This window comes from Salvia hispanica, chromosome 2 (assembly GCF_023119035.1).
Source record: "Salvia hispanica cultivar TCC Black 2014 chromosome 2, UniMelb_Shisp_WGS_1.0, whole genome shotgun sequence".
NCBI classification, from domain to species: domain Eukaryota; kingdom Viridiplantae; phylum Streptophyta; class Magnoliopsida; order Lamiales; family Lamiaceae; genus Salvia; species Salvia hispanica.
The window spans coordinates 37331871-37350541 of NC_062966.1; the positions used below are offsets into that span (position 1 = coordinate 37331871).

General features: G+C 36.7%; 1 protein-coding gene across 1 annotated transcript; it reads left to right on the forward strand.

The window, feature by feature from the left end:
* The first annotated feature begins 2938 nt into the window (after window positions 1-2938).
* LOC125203715 lies at window positions 2939-4272 on the forward strand. The gene is made up of 2 exons (XM_048102135.1): window positions 2939-2994; window positions 3628-4272. Exon 2 carries the CDS (start codon window positions 3638-3640, stop codon window positions 4085-4087), a length of 450 nt encoding a protein of 149 aa, XP_047958092.1. The 5' UTR covers window positions 2939-2994; window positions 3628-3637; the 3' UTR covers window positions 4088-4272.
* The last annotated feature ends 14399 nt before the right edge of the window (window positions 4273-18671 follow it).

Below are 18671 nucleotides of genomic sequence, written 5' to 3' on the forward strand. Positions count from 1 at the left end.
GCTTCAAGCTTTAAACAAAATCCTAAAATAAAATAGAATGAGACGTAAATTCATGTATTCATTCCTTGATTGATGAGAATAATAATAGCCCTATTTATAATATTAATACTAACTTAACGAGCAACACAGCTTAGATATATGGAAAAGATATTCAAACCTCTAATTAAACTAACTAACTAATGCAATTAAATAATTAAATAAACGTATCACAAATGTAGATGCAGTACATGATGGAACCATTTGGACAGAGGGATCTATTATTTTTGAAAGCCCATAAGATTCGGGAAATTCTATATGTCAGTCTTGGAGCTGCGGCCGACCCAACGGTAAGATCGGTACAGTAGATACTAGAGAGAGAAGGGATTAGGCCATTTTAAACTTTCTTCCTTGGGCTTAGTTGATTAAATCCGATAAGCTGTTTTAAATAAAGTATTGGGCCTGACTTTATTCATTTATATAGGATTGTGCGATATAAAATCTAAGCACTATTTAATAGTATCAAAATTGTATTATGTGCGGCGCGGTGCTGAGTTTTGTTAATTATGGAGCCTAATCTCCTACCATATTTAGGATTTGTTTTCCTAGAAGTATATTTCCTTGTGATAGATTTATTCCATAGAAGATATTTCCTTATGGAATATGTTTCCTAGTTTGACTAGAATTAGGGTTCTCTATTTTGCTTATAAATAGAGGTGTCCCCTCATTGTAAAATCATCCTGAAATTTTATAGTGAAATCCCTGGCTTGGCATCGCCCCCAGACGTAGATACACTTTGTATCGAACTGGGTAAACAATTCGTTGTGTTCATTCTCCTTTTATATTCGTGATTGCCTGTGTTTATTTCCCAACATATACATTTTAAATTAGCGAATAGCGAAATTTTATTTTTATTTAGTTAAAAACTTGAAATTTAACTTCATATATTCAATTCAGTTAGATCTTATGAGCATTGAGTCTGTTCGATTTGTAAGATTGTATCTCAGGATTAAATATGTAGTATGTTTGGTTCATTAAATTGATCTTGAAAGGGAGCAAACTATATCCCACATTGGAGAATGAACAAAACTTGCAAGTGTATAAATGGCTACCCCAACTCCATTAGTATGAGGCCTTTTGGAGAGTACCCCAAGAGCAAAACCGTGAGGGCTTTGCCCAAAGCGGACAATATCATACTAATATGGAGTTCGGGTGTGCGCCACGATACCCAACAGTGGTATCGGAGTCTCAAACCACCGATACCCAACAGTGGTTTGAGGGGAGGATTGATACCCAACAGTGGTATCAGAGTCTCAAACCACCGATACCCAACAGTGGTTTGAGGGGAGGATTGAAAGGGAGCAAACCATATCCTACATCGGATAATGAACAAGACTTGCAAGTGTTAAATGGGCTACCCCAACTCCATTAGTATGAGGCCTTTTCGGGAGTACCCCAATAGCAAAACCGTGAGGGCGTTGCCCAAAGTGGACAATATCATACTAATGTGGAGTTCGGGTGTGCGCCACCGATACACAACAGATCTCACAACTCAATTCTAGATGGATAATTATGTAATAACTAGTTATAGCCAACCCACCGCCAACTAAAATAATCTCACAACTCAATCATATGTTATATATTTTGGTACTATTTTATCTAGACAATCGAACACCATCGATGTGTGTTCAGATGTGGACAAGTTTTTACCTCATAAATGATACTACTCAGGATTAAAAAAGATATAGCTTAAATAATGAATATCGTCATTACATATAAATCTAGTTGGTTGGATATGATCGAATCTTAGAAATGAAAGTATTAGTGAGTTTATTCCCAACTAATCTTTGATACGTTTGTCGACGGTTGGATAATCCAAACCAATCTTGATACGTTTGTCGAGATAATATCTATTCCCTCCATCCCACTTAAAATGAAATAATTGGAAATCAGCACATGATTTTATGTAATGTTGTTTTGTGAGTTAATGAACAGAGAGTAAAGTAAGAGAGATGAAAAAGTAGAGAGAAAGTTATTTCTATTTTAGGAAATGTTTCATTTTTAATTGGACAACCAAAAAAGGAAAACGTTTCATTTTTAATGGGACATAGAGGGAGTACTTATTAAATAGTTCTCCTAAATAATAAATTATTATACTAATAATTCTGAAATTTCACGTGGCCTATGTAGAGGGAATCTTAATTTTTCTTTTATTGTTTTTAATTGGTACATCACATAATACAACATGTGTGATAGTACTTAATTTTTTAGAGAAATTCTATTTTAACTAATATATAATCAATTTGATAATTCTAATGCGTAACGTGATTCAAACAAAATAACTATTTTAACATTTTCGACAAAACAATTGGTTTTAATATCTAGAAATTAATGATTTTTTTCTACTTTGGTGCACCACTCTTATACTTTTCAAGATTGATTGAGGAGAGCCCATGTGCCCAAAATAATTTATTTGGGCGAACTATAAAAAATTATGTCAAGATAATTAATTAAAATAGAGAGCCCATGTGCCCAAAATAAAATAACAATTTATTATTGTAATCATAAGAATATATGAAGCTACTTTAACAAAATAATCCGAGTTTCATAAGAATATGATTAATTCGTAGTATCTCATTGAAGTTATGTACAAAATGGTAGTTTTTTTTTGGAGATAACAATGAGAGAATATGGTTATTCCAAAAGTTTTGTTCTGTACACATGTGCCAAAGAAATCTCTTTCATCATGATTTTTTTAATGAAGGAAGATGTTATCGAGAGATCATATGCAGATATGCTTTTGATATGCTACTAATAATCAATTAAAAACACAAACAATTAATCATGTGCCCAAATTAATTAATTATTCGGTTGCTATACCAATTAATGGATCCTAGAAGAAGTGCGTAGCCATCTATAAATAGAGTTGACGCATTTGTACAAAGACACACACAAACACAAACACAAATAACCTCAAGCTTTGGCATTTCTAATTTTCAATCTTCTCATCCTTCATTGGTAAGTCTAATTTCATTGAAACTAGTTGAAGCTTACTTTTCAACAATTTGTGTGATCTTCTGTCATTCCCCTCTACCATTATAAGTAGTAGTAGTATTATGATACTCATGTTCTAATTTTAAAGACAAAATGAAGTGCTAGTATGTTACGAATTCAATTCCCACGTCAGTTGTGAGAGCAACTGATGTAGGGTATATAGACAAAATGAGTTTTCTCTCCTAATAGGCTAGTCTTTTGGAATGGGTTCTCATGTTTGGTCTGTATCATAGTAGTCCCTCCAGGCCCCATAAAATGTCCCATATTTGACCGGTGTGAGTTTTAAGAAATTTGTTTGACTTTGTGAAGAAAAGTGGGTTTTGTGAAGAAAAGTGAGTGGAAAAGTTAGAGAAATATGGACCCTACTTTTATATAACACTCCTAGTTTTATTATAATTGGAGTAGAAAGTTCTATAATAATTGTGACTGAGTAGAATGAGTTAACGGAATCAGTGGTTTATTTACTAAAAATAAGAAAAGTGAAATGAGACATCTATTGGAGATCTTCCAAATAAAGAAATATGAGATATTTAATGGGGAGCGGAGTGAGTATTTTGATATTACTAACCGTAATTAATGATTGTTAATTTTTTGAAGTTGGAGAGACATGGCAATTAAACCGCTTCCAAACTCCATTGTGCTCTACGTCCCAAGCGTAGAGAAAAACCCTTTTGTGTACTGCAAGGACGACGGCACCATGGGCGACGGAATCGGCAGCATGTCCGACCCGGCGGTCATGGTGGCAGTGGAGCAATCAGCGGCGGACAGCAGATACGTGAGCCTCCGGTTCACCAACAACAACAAATACTGGCAAAAGAGCGCAAGCGACAACTCCATCGTGGCCGTATCGAGCCAGAAAGTCGAGGACACCACGGATCCGTCGTGCACGCTCTTCCAGGAGACCGTGCAATCCGTCGACGAGGTCTACTTCGTTCACGTCCAGACCGGGTGGCCCGTGATGATCAACAACCTCACCCGCACTTTGCATGTCGACCAGAACGGCAGCGCCAGGGCTCTATACTTTATTGATGGGAGTACAATAGCCCAGTCTACCTAAAACACGGGACATGCCGGCGTCGATCACCTTTCCCTTTCAACTGTTTTCCGATTTCCGTTTTACTACTTTCCTTTTGCTTCGTTTTGATGTCTTCCTGTTAATTGTAAACTTACACTACTCCCTCTCCCTCTCCCTCTCTTCGTGTTTATATATTATGCGCACCACCTGTTTGTAGAAATACTTCAGCGAAGTACATTTCAATTTTAGTGTTGCTTTTTCAATCATCGCAATCACTCACCGAATTCCAATTATTGATATGGTGTAAGAGAAGTGCAATAGATACAAATCGTACTCCCTCTGTCCCCTAAATTTTGTCGCAGTTTGACCGGGCATGAGTTTTAAGAAATGTAATGGAAAGTGGGTTTGAAAAAGTTGGTAGGATGTGGGTCATACTTTTAAAGTTTTAGTTTTATAATGAAACGTGAGTGAGAATAAGTTAGTGGAATGTGGGGTCCTCTACTGAAAAAATGGTAAAAGTGAAATGTGACAAATTTTATGGGACGGATGGAAATGCAAAAATGTGACAATTTCGGGGACAGAGGAGTATAAGACATGGATCTTTGTTGGAAATTATGAAAAAGAAAGATGGGTGGATAATACCAAACAACAAAGAGTGTGCACGACGGGTTCGTCGTGTCCACTACAGGCTGGTTGGTTTGATATGACCACGATGGAGATGTCGTATACTCCCTCCGTCCCAAGTTACTTGAGTTGTATTCCTTTTGGATTGTCTCAAGTAACTTGAGTCTTTCTCTTTTTGGTTAAAATCAAAACATCTAATCACACCTACTTATTTTTTCTTTTACTTTACTTTCTCTCCTCTTTCTTACTTTAATCTCTTCTGCTTTATTTTATTTTATTTAACTCATTAAACACAACTTTTTGGATTTTCATACTTAATTTTTTTATTAATTCGATAATGTACTTTGGTAGGATACGATCGATTGTTGAGAAATTAAAGGGTTTATTCCCGAAATATTATAATTGCATAAATAGTTGGCAATGACTCACTTCAATTTAATACCATGAGAATTCACAGGATATGATTCACGAGGATTTATTAAATAGTAGTGTTAATTAATATATTTTGTTTGGGGACAAAAGATCGATTAGAGGTATCCCGATGCAGCTAAGTTTGGAAAATGATATTCATATTATAAGTGTATAATTTAAATAATGCAGGTCGTCGTTACTTTATGTTATCATTTATTTTGAAAAGATTCCAGATCGATGATTGAGAAATTAAAGTATTGGTGGATTTGCTGTGTAACTAATTGGAAATATGATAGTAGGATTGTACCAAAATATAACCTACGTACTACTAAATTTAGGAGCAGATTCAACCTTAGCCTGCCACGTGGAAGGCTTGATCGCATATGAATTGCAGATTACTTGATTATCTCTATTTCATATCACAGGTTGCTTGGAACAATATGTCGCGCGAGTTGCTTGCCTATGTATCGCAGATTGTAGCTTATGTATCGCACATTTGCTTGTCTAAGTTGTTCTTTTAACTATGGTGTTACTCGTACCACAGATTAATTGGAACCATATGACAAGTTGCTTTCCTATGTATCACATATTGTTTGCTTATGTTTCGCAGATCGCTTGCTAAGGTTGTCAAGTTGTCATTTTATGACGCACCCCTATGACAGTACTCCCTCCGTCCCTGAAATTTTGTCACATTTTTCCATTTTCGCCCGTCCTACAAATTTTGTCACATTTCACTTTTTACCATTTCTTAGTGGACCCCATATTCCACTTATAACTTATTCTCGCTCACATTTTATTATAAAACTAATACTTTAAAAGTAGGAGCCACATTCTACCAATTTTTTTCAATCCACTTTCTATTATATTTCTAAAAACCCGTGCCCAGTGGCGGAGCCAGGAATTTGACGATGGGGGGCCCAAATTTCTTTGAATAGTTGTTTGATATTTTTTGTCAACGTCATAAAAAAATAGCTACGGTGGAGGTGGATAGTGAAAAAGTTAGAAGACGGGAAATAAAAACTATAAATATATGGAGACAAAGTAAATCTAAATTAATCGAATCCTGGGATTGTATAATTGATTAATTAATAATTTTAAATTAAATATCTAAAAGAATAAATATATAACTATATAAATATATTTATTTATGTATAATGTGTAAAATTCATTACTCTAAATTTTAAAATTAAATAAAATTACTAGTTGTGAGAAATTAACAAAATCAACAAACCCGTAAATGAAAATAAATAATACTATATGGGGTAATATTTACTAGATTTAAAAATGTAGAACTACTCTTTATTCGTACATTAGTTAAAGTTTTAAAATGAAAGTAAACATTGATACTATAGTAATCTAGTAAAAATACCGTATCTTTTTTCTTAGATATGTATAAATTAACTTTAAAATGAAAGAAAAAAAAACATAAAATGATTAAACAGAATAGAGAGTGAATAAATGGAGGCTACGGGAATCGAACTCAAGGCCTTGAACATGGTAGCCATGTTACAATACCATCTGCGCTACGTATGTATTGGAAGTATTTTGTATAAATATATTATATATAGGTAAAGTTCAGATTGTTGAGGGCCCAGGGGCCCCCCTGGGCCCATCGTAGCTCCGCCCCTGCCCGTGCCCAGTCAAACTGTGACAAGAGGGCGGAGGGAGTATTGTACAATTCTCCTAAACAAGAAAATATTATACGTATAATTCTGAAGTTTCACGTGGCCCATGTAGACTTGTAGAGGGAATCTTATTTTCCAATTATTGTTCTTAAATGGCCGGTCACATGAATTTAATTAGTACTGTGTGATTCATGAGGAAGAATTAAATGTGTTATTTTATTTGAGACACCCCAGACACTACAAAAAAAACATCAAATTTACCGACGGAATTGTATTTTATTTGAGACAACCCATATACAGAGGGAATCTTATTGTCCAATTATTGTTATTAATTGGCCGGTCACATAAATTTAATGTCACGAGAGTTTCATAGGATGTGATTCACGAGTACAGTTAAAATCGGATAGAGGTAGAAATAATTTGTTTATATACACAAAAAGATTGGATATTGTACGGTACTATTGTAGTATTAATGACTGTGTTTTAGTGACTCACTAATGAAGTGATTATTCGTTAATTGTGTGCAGTTTGCGAGACAAATTGGCCTGTTGAGAAAGCTTGTCGCTCAAAGTAATGAATAGATTTACGAGGGTGTGATCCATTGCTAACTTTTCTTAAATTACTAACTTGCTAATTCATCAATGCAATGTATTAAAAATGTCAACACAAATATGTGTTGACATTTTAATTTGATCATGTTTACATTTTTAATACACTATATTGATGAGTTAGCAAGTTAACAATTTAGAAAAGTTAGCATTTTAACGCACCCCTAGATTTACATATGTTAATTATAGGCTTAAATGTAATTGTGTGGTTTATCATAGCTTAGTCTAAAACTCACCAAAAACTTCTCAGATGCAATAAGAGAAGGTCTCTCTCTAGTGATGATAATATTTTGAATTTGGAAAAAATATGAATTCTCTCGACTTTTTATTTATCTTTGCACATTATGTGGATTATTTTTCGTAGCATATGTTTAGATAAAAAAATGGGAATTTTAATATCCATAAGCAAGATAGATACAATGGACGACGAAGCGCAATATAGGTTATTAATTGGTACTAAGAGCATCCACTATATGGGCGGCGCGGCGGCCGCCCCGATCGCGGCAGCCGCGGCTGGCTATTGCGGTGGACGCGTCCGCCCCGGAGGCGGACGGCTTTTGTGGGGCGGAAGGGCTTTTGCCCCGAAAGCGCCGAGGACGAGCCGGAGGAGAGAGAAAAGCGGCCGCAGCGGCTATCTATTGCACGGCGAAACCGCCGAGGCTGTCGCCGATTTGCCTTTTTTTTTTAATTTCGAATTTATAATTGTTTTTTTTTTTACTATTTTTATAAATATGCCCCCATTTTTCACTCCACACCCATTTTCACTCCACATCCAATTTCACTCTAAAGAATTTATACAAAATACACGGGAGAGACGAAAATTCACTCGGCACTGAAGAATCGGGATACGGATCCTATCCTTCTTCCCAGCCATCTCAGCTGTGGGTATCGAGTCCCACTCCCCGGGGATCGAGTCCCAGTCCCCCTCCATTCCAGTCATGGTCACCGACATCCCCGTCGTGGCAACAAACCCAATATCAGGGTCAGTCATCGCACCAGAGGAATTTGGGTCGATCGGCATTCGGGGATTATCGACCAACTATGGACTCGACCAACCATCTGCGTCCGGATACCCCTTCTCAGTCTTTCCAGTGCACCCAGATAAACTCATGTTTTAGTCGGTTTAATTGGTATGTTGATGTTCTTAATGTTGAGTTTCGATGCTTGAATTGTCTATTTCCAGCCAATTAACCTATCTTTTGGAGTTTCATGTGTTTGTTGAAGTGTTCTAGGATAAATAGATAAAAAAGAGGCAAAATTCCGACCAATCGTGGATAGGAGGCAGCAGGGTCTCTAAAAGTGACACCCGGCCGGGTGAGTTTTACCCTTATTAATTCTACCCGGCCGGGTAGGACCTGAAGAACAGAAGAAGCCGAAAATGGTCACCCGTCTGGGTGAATTTACAGCACTAAAATTCCACCCGGCCGGGTATGTTGAAGACAGCGTTAAGAGTCCAGAAAGGGGTCGAAATCAGCCACCCGGCCGGGTGAATTTACAGCACTAAAATTCTACCCGGCCGGGTCAACCAGTTTGACGCGTTTGACTGCTGAAACGCGATTTTTGACGGAAAAATGAAGAGAAAAAGGCTAGGGTTGGATTGTAGGCGATTCATTCATCATTCTACCGCCTACCACACAATACACACTTTCCCAAGAACACTTTGAAGAGAGATTTGAAGATTGAAGACTACAAATCGAGAGATTGGAGTCTCTAATCCATAGAATCGTTCCACAGGAGTATTTATTTGCTTTCTTTGATGTATTTGATTGAATCCATTGTTTTGATTTTCATGAAGAACATGGGTAGCTAAATTTATTGTGGAGTTTTGGTGAAAACTACAATGGATATTTGTGATTAATTTAAGGACTTCTTTTGATTGCTTAGCTCTTGTGATTCCTTTGTTCATTCTTGTGCCTTTTCAATTCATTTGCTTAGCTACCAATTGGGTTTGTTTACCTTTATAGTTGTAATCGAGAGATACCTATCTAGGTTTGATAAAGGAGTGAGCATCACTTTGATAATCTACACTCGAGAGAGGGGAACCTTAGTGAGGGCTTGGGTCTTTTGTTCTATGGAGTTAATCTAAACATATTAGAAGGAGACTTCGATATTAAGGGTTAATCAACGGGGTGAGTACACTCGCGAGGGGGCTCAACCTAGACTAGCGACTTTCCTAGTAATCCTAGAGACATAAAATGGGTAATCGAAGTTGTTGAATCAATCACAATATAATTCCATTGTAGTTGGATCCAAAACTCTACTCTCCTCTTTGTGGTATCTTTTCACTTGTGCTTATTTCCTCTTGTTACTTTTAATTTCTTTTCATTGTTATATGCTTATAGTAGTGTTAGAACAAAACCTTTTCTCTTGGATTGTCTAGATAGTAATTGAAATTTGTTCGTGGTACTTGAGTTGATACAATCTTGTCTCTGTGGGATACGATACTCTTGCTTGCTAATTGCTACACTAGCCCCGTACACTTGCGGGTGTTATTTGTGTTAAAATAAGTTGAGTCAAGTGGCGACGGCGGTGGTGGGAGAGGTGGCGACCCGGGCGGCGACGAGGATGGAAGCGGCGGTAGCGAGTCGGCAGTAGTGAGTCGGTCCGTGCACTACACCAAAGAGGAGTCGATTGCTGTGGCGAGGGCATGGGTTGCCGTCACATCAGACCCCGTAGTTGGCACCGATTTATGGGCTTTTGGAAGCGCGTTTTGTTGACCTACAATGACTTCAAGCCGCGAGGCGCCAAACCGCGTGACGCGGAACAGATCCGAAAAAAGTTTGGGAGGATTCTAACACCCACCAGGAAGTTCGCGGGCATCTACGGCAATAACCTTATTAACGCTGAGAGTGGCCGCAACGAAGCCGACGTGAATGCTCTGTCTGTGTCCCAATACAACGCGCTATGGAAGCCTAAGTTCACCCACTGGGAGGAGTTTCTCGTTCTCGAGAACTGCCCGAATTTCAAGGCCATCTGTGCGGAGGAGACTGAAGCTCAAGGGGCGAAGCGCAATAGACACAACAGAGCCGGGAACTACAGCAGCAGCAACGGCTCACAATCAATCGACCTCAACGACGTCCGAACGGAGAAGTCCTCCGATACACACACTAGGCGCTCACGCCCTCCGGGGCAAAAGGCCAGTATCCGCAGCGCCAGAATGCCTGCAAGTTCCTCCCGATACTCGGCGGCCGCGTCTGGATCGCGTAGCGCACAACCGCCTTCTGGAGCTCAGTCCGTGGGCCCTGGTCCCCATGTGGTCTTGAACAGGAACCTGAATGTGCAGTTGATGAAACAACTGCAAGAGAACTGCCGTTTCTACGAGTCCGCGACCGACCCGGTCACTAAGGCGATATACTATGAGCTCATGTGTAGGATCAGAGAAGACCTGGGGTGGTCTGGTTCAACGGCGCCAGGTGCACCGGGGGTAGGGGCGACGATTCCGACTCCGCCACCAAGTAGATGGTCGAGTAGATGGTGGCGGTGTTTTTATTTGTTTTTATATGTTTTTTTTTATAAATGTTCGTTGTACAATTTTCCAGTATCCATTTAATACAATGAATATTTGGTCTCATCGCTTTTTTTAATTTTATTATTATCTCGTTTTCTAATTATTTTTAGTCTGATAATTTTAATTCGAATTGAATTAAAATATTAGTTCTAATTGAATTAAAATATACAAAGAATAAAAATAAAGTGAAATGTGGCTAACAAAAGTGTCCACTATTGCTGCGGAAATTCTTTTTTTTTTTTTGCCGTGGACAAATGAAAAATGGCTATGGATAAAAAACGTAAAAGTGTCTAGCCAAAGTGTCCACCCTATTGTGGATGCTCTAATACGTTTTCTACTCTGTCCAATTAGAATTCAAGTCACCTAAATTAAAAAATTAAATGAGAAAAAGAAGCAAGATGCATGCAGGAACATCGGCCCATTTATGAAATGGAATTAAAAAGAAAGAGAAACCTATAATTGGGCCGAAAATAATGGGCTGGCAAGCGAAGGCCTAATAGGATAGCAGAGTTACTATAAATGGAAATGACTCAACTATGAGGGAACTTCCCAAAATAGAAAAATGACTCAACTATGAAGGAACGGAGGGAGTAGTAATTACTAAATTCCCACTTGAAAATTCAATCATACTTTGAAAACATTTCAGCAATATTTGCAAAATAAGATTAAATAGTTAACGATACCTATTGGTAGATACAGGGGCGGATCCAGAAAATTGTGCAAGAGGGGGCAAAAATATAAAGAGAATCTTATTAATTATACTGAGGCTCTGTCCCTGAAATTTGTCACATTTTTTTATTTCCGTCCGTCCCACAAAATTTGTCATATTTCACTTTTTACAATTTTTTTTTGTAGTGGACCTCATATTCTATTAATTCATTCTAACTCACATTTTATTATTATAAAATTAATACATAATAATAGGACACACTATCTACTAACATTTTCAACTCATTTTTATTATATTTCTTAAAATCTGTATCCGGTCAAAGTATGATAAAATTTAAGTGAGGGTGGGAGTACATACCTTGCAAGGATTTTGTATATTTTCTTCCAATAGTCCCAAGTTTCCACCGATTTGTTTTTTTTGGTATAACTTTCTTCTTCTTTTGGTTTTCTTTTGTAAAAATAACTAGTTTGATTAATTAAGTACTACATGTCTGACCTTTTATTTTTTCCAAATGGGCAACAAGGGTTTTCTATTAAAAATAATAGGGGGACAATTTAATACAAAAAAAACATAATATAGTAATATTAGATATATATATAGCTATAAATGGAACGTTGGGGTGGGGCAATTGCCCCTTATCACTACACGCTAGATCCACCCATGATGAATCGCGTGACTCCATAAAATAACATCCCTAGTGGGAACTTATCTTTTCATTTGTCTTTTTAATGTTTTAATGTTGATTAGGTGTCGTGAGGTTGATTAAATAAGCTTTTGGGATTGATAAGTTAAACAATAAGTCTAAGTTAAAATAGCATATGAATAATAGCATATGAATAATACAATGTGTTCAATGCTAGCTGTATAAATTTAGATAAAAAATTATTGAGAACTCGACCTTGAATTTAACCAATATACTACTATATGATTTACACTCTAGTATATAAGTCAATTTTGAAAATGACTTCAGATTAACACTAGTGACTATTCACAGTAAAAATGTAAGAGTATCCACAATAGCGGCTAGTTGATTCGCGTCGCTAGCCGGTCGGCTAGTCGAACTATTGTAACCGGCCAGTCGAGAATCGGCGTGGGCTAGCCGATTTGAGGGCGCTGGCCGTCATTGTGGCGTGACCGATCGGCCAACGCCAATTTTGGTTTTTTTTTTTTTTTTAAATTTTTTTGAAAACCTATATATACGCGATTTTAGTTTCATTTTCATTTGCATCACTTGTTTTAACGAGGTTTCTCTCTCTCTAAATTTCGTAGAAGAGCAATATCGAAATATTTACAATAACAACGGGTCCAACCCGCGACGAGCGGCTCTCGCACTCCCACGGTACTTTGAGATCCGGATGAGGCCGATGGGCCTGTGGTTTAACGTCTCGGGGCAAATACGCTTGATGGGGATGATGGCTGGAGCCGGGCCGGTGGAATGGCAGCAGAGGGAACCAGTGGGGGGATGCCGGGCGGGGTGCAGTGCGAGCGGCGGGAGCGCCGGGGTGGGGAGAGGTATAGCCCCAGATGCAGCAGTAGATGATGCAACAGATGATGGGGATGATGAGGCAGCCCGGGATGCATCCCGGGATGCAGGGGTCACCGGGAGGGGGGAGGGGGGATGACACGGTCTATCGTCCCTCTCTTGATTTTTTGACGGCTTCGTCTTACACGTCGACCCAAAGCGGGCGCAACGGGCAGCGAGGGGAGGATCCCTATCGCCCCAGGAGGTCATCTCGGCCCTCCCACCCCCATGCGCGTACACCTTATTCTCACGTGCAAAAACGGAGGAACGGATGTGCACGGTCTTCCAAGAGTGGAAGGCCGCAACTGACCCCACGGAGAAGAGGTTTCTCTACTCGATGCTCAAGAACATGCAGGTGGATTTGGATGCCTTGAGGGCACTGGTGAATCGGTTCAGACGCGGGATCAGATACCCCGGGTGGCGGCAGCGAGGGCGGCGACGGCGACGACGGCGGAGCGATGAGTTGTAGAGAGCGGCGGGGCTCGTGTGTGGAAGCCCGTCTTTTTAAAAATAAATCATGTATTTTTTTTTCTATGTACTTATTTTTTTTTTAATGAAATGAATGAATTTTCCCGTATATGTCTCGTAAATTATTTCCGTAATTTAATCGTAAATTTTATTCCGTAAAATGTAGTTGTTTTTGAATTATTTTTGTTGCGGCTGGCCTATTTGAGTAAATGCTGATGTGGCAGGTGGATTTTTAGTGCTTATGACGTGACAATGAGAGAGATTGGCTGGCCTATTTCTGTTGTGGATGCTCTAAGCTATCCCGAATTTAATAAAACAATAAAAGAATATAAGAAATCATAAAATTGCACGGTTGAGAATTGCTCAAATAAGGCGATTCAGTCAAGTTAATCAGCTCTAATTTATTTTATTTTTTTTGGTTTGACTATAAGTGTACCGGATCCGCATTCGACGGAATCCGACAAATCCTGATCGATCGGATTTGCGGATTAAGGCCGAAAGCAGCTCTAATTTTAATATATACGTATATACTATTGAAATGGTTATAAAATTACAATAACAATTGTATTGTATCTAAAAATTAGACTCATATTTCTCTTATATATACAATACCGCTTTTTCTTTTACCATCCGCGCGATGTGTTTTAGTTAGATATGGAAATTATTAAAATAGGAAAGTGTTGAATAATAATTTCACATTTTATTTTGTGATGATTAGAGAAACATGGGAAAACTCAAGCTATGTGTGATATTGTATCAATAAAAACCGAATGAAATCAACAAAATAGAGTGTGATGAAAATAATAAAACAATAATAATAATAATAATAATAATAATAATAATAATAATAATAATAATAATAATAATAATAATAATAAACCAACTATAAGTTAAGCAGGGATAAATCATATTTTCACAAGATATATCAGGCCACGACTAATGGTTTAGGATCAACGTTTTCTTTCTAACATAAAATGACTTCTTCCTAGCATGTTAAAATATTTCAAACCCATTAGACATCAACAAAGTTCAGGAAATTCCAATAACCAATCAAACAAATTAAGATTCTAAAGATGCGAAGTGATAGTATATAAAAGAAGAGATACAAGCATAGAGAGAGTATGTAATGAAATGCATTGCATGTTTGTCGATGCCAAAGCTCATGGATAACTAGGCTCGCTAGAGGGTCTTGAAAGAGCCCATCATCAACACACTTTACGATGTTTATTAATTAATTACTCCCTTCGGTCTCCATAAGATATCCTACATTTTTTTTATTTGGACGGTCTTCAATAAATGTCTTATTTTATTCTATATCTTTTTTATAGTGGACCCGACATTCCACTAATTTATTGTCACTTACATTTTATTACAAAACTATAATAAAAATATGACCTATATTCCACTGACATTTTTCTACCCATTTTTACTATCAAAGTCAAACAATTTCTTAATTCCACGTCGGTCAAATATGAGACATTTAATAAAGATCGTATGGAGTCTTTTATAAACATAGGAATATATTTCTTGTATTTGAAATGTATGTTTGTCGATGCTAAAGCTAGAGGGTCTTGAAAGAGCCCAACATCTGCACACTTCACCATGCTTATTATTTTATAAACACAGGAATATATTTCTTGTATGCAAACCACACACATGGCATAACAGCAAATAGTCTTTGGCAGGTTGGGCTTTACAATGCCATTAATTTATTTTAGAGTAAAGACCAAATTTGGTCCTAAACATATGGCCGTTTTATCAATTTGGTCCTGAACATTATCTTTTTAATTATTTGGTCCTTCACAAATGAACTCGGACCGAAATCGGTCCTTAATTGACAGAACCGTTAAAAGTAACGGTCAAACATGTGTTTAGCCGATTTTGAACAAAATTAATCATTTTAATTAATATTTTTAATTATTAATCTCTCCTCTCTTTTCTTCTTATTCTCTCTCTTGATCTCCCTCTCTGCCAGCACCAAATAATAAAAAAAGATAATGTTCAACACACTTCACAATGCTTATTATTTTATAAACATAGGAATATATTTCTTGTCTGCAAACCACACGCATGGCATCACAACATATAATCTTTGGCAAGGTGGGATTATAATTTATTACTTCATTTTCTAGACTAATGATTGCTTACTTTAGACTTAGGCGAAATTAACTTTATCATCTTAGTAGTGCGCTTATATTAGTATTATCTAGTTTTTATCTTTTCTTTTCTTGTTTAAAGTTGCACTACTGCTTTTCCAAATAGCTTTAGTTAGTCTTTAGTCCCATGGAGCAATCAAAACATTGACCGATACACATGCATGAAGGTTTCTTTTGTATTACTTATAATATTATAATTAAAAAGTAATAGTAAATCTACATCTTTAGATTTGGAGATGAGTAGATAATATTAAACTGCACAAATTTTAATAAATAATATACAAAATATCAACAAACGATAAGATCGTCATTATGTTATATATGTTATATTCATTATTGAATATGTTTCTATCTTTTGGTATTGTCACATATTTGTTAAGAAATTACATAAAAAGACTTAGAAAAGACATAAAATAGCAAAAATTGAAGTCCGAACCAAACGGGATGTGCAACAACCTTAGTTCGAGCCAATTTTGCTTGCTGAAAATATTGAAGTCCAATCAGTCCGTAATACAAACCATACTCTTCGTCTTTGCAAAAACTTCGCTTGGGTATCTTAAACTTCTCAATTGAAGTTCTGTATAGAAAATTATGACAATTTTACAAATAATGCGCAGAGCAATTAAAAGTTGACGGAAATTAGGCGGATATCTAAGAAAGGAAAGAACCAACAAAGAAAATTGGGAAAGAAGTTGATATCTTGTCGACACTTAAAACATTCATTAAATGTATTCTCGAAAAGGAAACTAACTAACTGCAAAACTACATCTACGAGAATCCACTACCGAGGGACAGTACCCATACTTGTCGGGCTGTCGGTCTGCCTTTGTGGTCGAAATTTCCAAGTGGCCTCTGGTAGAGGTGCCCACGGTTACGGTTTGGAACTGCCGGTTCCGGTTTTGGAAATAGCTGAACCGAGGATGTTTCGAGGTTCCGGTTCCGGTTGAAAACCGCCGGTTTCGGTTCCGGTTCCGAACCAGCGGTTTTCCGGCGATTTTTCACGGTTTCGAACCGCCGTTTTTTACGGTTCCGGCTTGGTTTCACGGTTTTCCGACGATTTTTTGCGGTTCCAATTTGGAACCGCCCGGAACTGGTGGTTCTAGCACGGTTTCGTTTCGAAATTTTTTAACTTGAACCGAACTATGGTTCAAAAATCGATGGTTCCAGTTCGGGTAAATTCTCACGGTTTCTTGTTCAGAACCGTAACCGGCGATTATGGTTTCGATTTTAACCGCCGGTTCGATAAACCTTGGGCAGGTCTAGCCACCGGAGGCGTTTGCGCAGCTACATCTCGGACTTCGAAGGACTCCCCTTCGTTGTCAGTCTCGCTGAACACATCAGCCCCCTTGGTGCGTTGGTAGTTCACGTCTCATAGTATAGTGATAAATAATAATACTAATATAGGGGATGTAATCAATTGCTAACTAATTATCAATTCAAAATTGAGACCAATTTTCAACCATTTGATTAGAAGATCTTGTGGTTAATATAATGCCAAGTGTAATATATTTTAAATTTAAATAATTATTAATTAAATTAAAAGGGTATTAATGTCAAATCCTATGTGTAGTAATTATAACTAACTACTTTCTCTCTCCTCAAAATCATCTCAAATCTTTAAATTTACGTAACTCTCTCAATTTAAATTATTTTTTCACAAAAAATATATCTAATTAAAGATAATTTAATAAGAATTCCAACGAGATCTCAATTGCATATGTTCCGACGATGTTCGGGTGATGAAATTTGATAACTTATATTTCAATTTTCGTACATGTTGATAAGCAGCTTTTATCAACAAATGCAACAAAAAATCTCAATATATTGTAGGCAAAATCTCAATATTATGCATGTCCAATCTCAATAAAAATGTGTTGATATTTTTTTGTCCTTGCATTGATATTCTAATGTCATATTGTTGATATTTGTAATACACAATGTTGATATAAAAAAACACCTACGAAAATTATCATATGATAACATAATGACAATATTACCCTTTTGTTGATATTTTGTCTACTATTTATTGAGATTTGTGAGCTTTAACCTCATCCACCCATTTTAAAATCCAAAAGTAGAGATTTAGTCTTGATTTTGGATTAAGGTGTTATAAGCATTAGAATAGGACCCATTAATATAGAACTAAAAAATTGACAAATTTTCTACTTCCTTCGTCCCATAAATTTTGTCACATTTTTTTTATCCCATAATAAATTAATCTATTTAAAAATGAAGATGCTTTACAAAATATAATAGAAAATTGATAAAAAAAAAGCTAAAACTTTAGCAGAAAAATGAAAACCTGTTATGTAATTAAACATTAGATATTTTAAATGCATGTATAATAGAAGAGGGAAAAATATGGGGACTCTATCGCTTGGCCAGTAATAAGGACTTGTAATTAGAGACATTTTATACACTCTCTCAGTCTAAAAAAAATAGGCTTATTGATGAACTACGCGAGTTTTAATGAGAAATTATTAAATTAAATGAGAGATCGAGAAAAGGTGAGTAAATTGAAATTTTTATCTTTTAAATAAGACTATTTTTCATAGCATCCCAAAATGGACAAAATGAAACTATTTTCGTGGAGAGAAAATAGTATTATTGAGATACTTTGAGGTAAAACTGTACCCCTTTAGTTTGCTCCAATATAGATTCGCCGGTGGTTGCTGCCATGAACAAATTTACAAGTCAAGTTGGGGGAAACTTTATTTCCACAATATATATTAGGCCATTTGCTTTTGGATAACTTATTTTCATCAACTATAGAACCACTTACTCTTAGTACGTAGAAACACTTTAAACTCATTAGGCATGGGTAAAATTCATGAAATTTGGAGAATCAAGCATAAGTAATAGCACAATGCTCTAAAGATGCTAACTGATATAGATGTGTGCTTCGAGAAAGAATGCATTGAGATATGTGTTTTTATATGCCAAAGCTAATACGTGTACAAAACTAGGCCTAGAGGGACTTGGAAGAACATATCATTAACACATCTCATAAACAAAAACCGAAAAGACAAAGCCA